The sequence below is a fragment of the Papaver somniferum genome, chromosome 2 (assembly GCF_003573695.1).
Source record: "Papaver somniferum cultivar HN1 chromosome 2, ASM357369v1, whole genome shotgun sequence".
Taxonomy (NCBI): domain Eukaryota; kingdom Viridiplantae; phylum Streptophyta; class Magnoliopsida; order Ranunculales; family Papaveraceae; genus Papaver; species Papaver somniferum.
Window position 1 is genome coordinate 120,354,780 of NC_039359.1, and position 2,229 is coordinate 120,357,008.

The 2,229-nt window shown below is 34.9% G+C and overlaps 1 protein-coding gene across 1 annotated transcript; it reads left to right on the forward strand.

Annotated features, from left to right (window-relative positions):
- Positions 1-324: 324 nt before the first annotated feature.
- Positions 325-1,462, forward strand: LOC113353859 (60S ribosomal protein L23A-like). The gene is made up of 2 exons (XM_026597332.1): positions 325-441; positions 1,149-1,462. The coding sequence occupies exons 1-2, from the start codon at positions 399-401 to the stop codon at positions 1,460-1,462; spliced, it is 357 nt and encodes a 118-aa protein (XP_026453117.1). The 5' UTR covers positions 325-398.
- The last annotated feature ends 767 nt before the right edge of the window (positions 1,463-2,229 follow it).

Below are 2,229 nucleotides of genomic sequence, written 5' to 3' on the forward strand. Positions count from 1 at the left end.
TGTTTCGTTGACTTTATTCAGATCGGAGAAGAACATTATTTTTATTGAATCAACAGGTTTTGAATCTAGGTATGTTTAGGTTTGTTGTTTGTTTCTGCCGATTTGTTGATAATACTAGTTAAATTCTCCATTTAATAAAAACGCTGATCTCTCATAATTCTAATGGAGCTAGTTGTGGACTCTTGTTGGTGTTTTTATGTTGCTTATCTTGACTATATATGTTGAGTTTGGTTAACGAATCTATGGTGGTGTTGATGGTGGAGATGCAGAATCTGGAGTATGAGGAGGATGTGGTGGTAGAGGTGGTGGTATTGGAGCAGGTTTGAAGGAGGATTTTGAAGTCAGTGGTGGTGTTTTTCAGAATTGATGAATTGAAGGAGATGATGAGAAGATAAAGGATGAACTATTTTAAGTTTCTACTACTGGTGCTAGTGGTGACAGGTAATTAGCTGATTTCACAAGGTTCTCTTCTTTTTTAAATGTTTATGTTTTTTTTGTGATCAAGGTTAACTTGTTCTGATAAATTTACTACGGTAGCATCCCTGTCAATGATTGGTTTTTACTGTTGACTTATGCATCCTTGTAAAGGTAGTATATGGATTTTGTAATGTATATCAAAGGGGTCAATGCTTTCCGTTGAATGAATGTATATCAAAAGGTAGTATATGGATATAGGTCTGCACATTACATCTGTTTAACTGCACATTAGACAAGCCATATGCATGACAGTTTGCACATTTAACTAGCATTGGCAGACTATATATGTGTAACTAGTAGTTACACATCTAATCAAATGTGTAACTTCTAGGTACACAAGCTAAATGAATGTGTATCTACTAGTTACACATGCAAATTAGATGTGTGACTTATAGTTACACATGTTAATTTGATGGTATATGCATATGTAACCTAATATGAAACTTCTATCTAACTGTAACATTTTTAATTTTACCTTCTTTTTGTAGAGTCTGTAACTCTGTAAGGGTGAACTATTAAGTTTTGTATACTTGCTCTAGTTTATTCAGTTATGAGATAGATTTGACTATTCTGTGTCCATTGGTTTTTGATTTTTGGATGTCCTGTTTTGTTCATTTGTATGAGAAGTGTTCTAGCTGCTATGGTACTGATATCATTTGCTTGTCATGTAGTTACTAAGAAGGCTGACCCCAAGGTGCTGGCTAACAAAGCTTCCAAGGCTGTCAAAGCTGGAGCATCAACCATTAAGAAGAAGGCTAAGAATATCTGCACATCAGTCATATTTCACAGGCCAAAGACATTGCAGAAGGCAAGGAATCCCAAGTACCAATATATTAGTGCACTACCAAGGAACAAGCTGGACCATTACCAGATCCTGAAATACCCACTCACCACCGAGTCCGCAATGAAGAAGATTGAAGACAACAAGAAGAAGAAAACAAGGATGCTTTCAAGAAGATGTACAACATCCAGACAGATAAAGTGAACACCGTTATCAAGTAAGCCTTCTTGATTACTTACGACTAGCTACTTCTTTTTCTTGAAAGGTAGTATATGGATATAGGTCTGGAATGGTTTCACTTAACTCATACATCTGTTTAACTGCACATCACACAAGCCATATGCATGACAATTTGCACGTTTAACTAGCATTGGCAGACTATGGATGTGTAACTAGTAGTTACACATGCTAATTAAATATGTAACTTCTAGGTACACAAGCCAAATAAATGTGTATCTACTAGTTACACATGCAAATTAGATGTGTAACTTATAGTTACACATGCTAATTTGATGGGATATGCATATGTAACTTATAGTTACACATGCTAATTTGATGGGATATGTTATAGTGGTTATATTTATGAAATTGAGAAAAGAACATCAAGTCCTAGTAGTAGGTAGTAGTGGATGCAGATTAGACTAATTAGATGCAGGTTATACTTATAGTTACACATAATAATTAGATGTGTAATTTCTAGTTACACATGATGATTGTATGTGTAACTTATGCTAATATGCATGTGTAACTATTGTTTACATGTGTAACTACTGATTACACATGCATTTTGTTTTCCTGGGTTCATATCTATACCCTGCTGAATCAGTTGTGTGATCATTTTTTGCGATATTAATGTGCTAGCACAAGGTTCCCAGGTGTTTGTATTATTCTGCCAGTATAATTACTGTCTGAAGCTTTACTTTCTGTTGCTTAAAATGTCCTTCGTCATCGATAATATGAAAATGGCTTAG

Coding starts and splice junctions, on each gene's coding strand:
- LOC113353859 (XM_026597332.1), top strand. CDS start 399: ATGAACTATTTTAAGTTTCTACTACTGGTGCTAGTGGTGACAG. Junction 442..1,148: donor ACTGGTGCTAGTGGTGACAG/GTAATTAGCTGA, acceptor CTTGTCATGTAG/TTACTAAGAAGGCTGACCCC.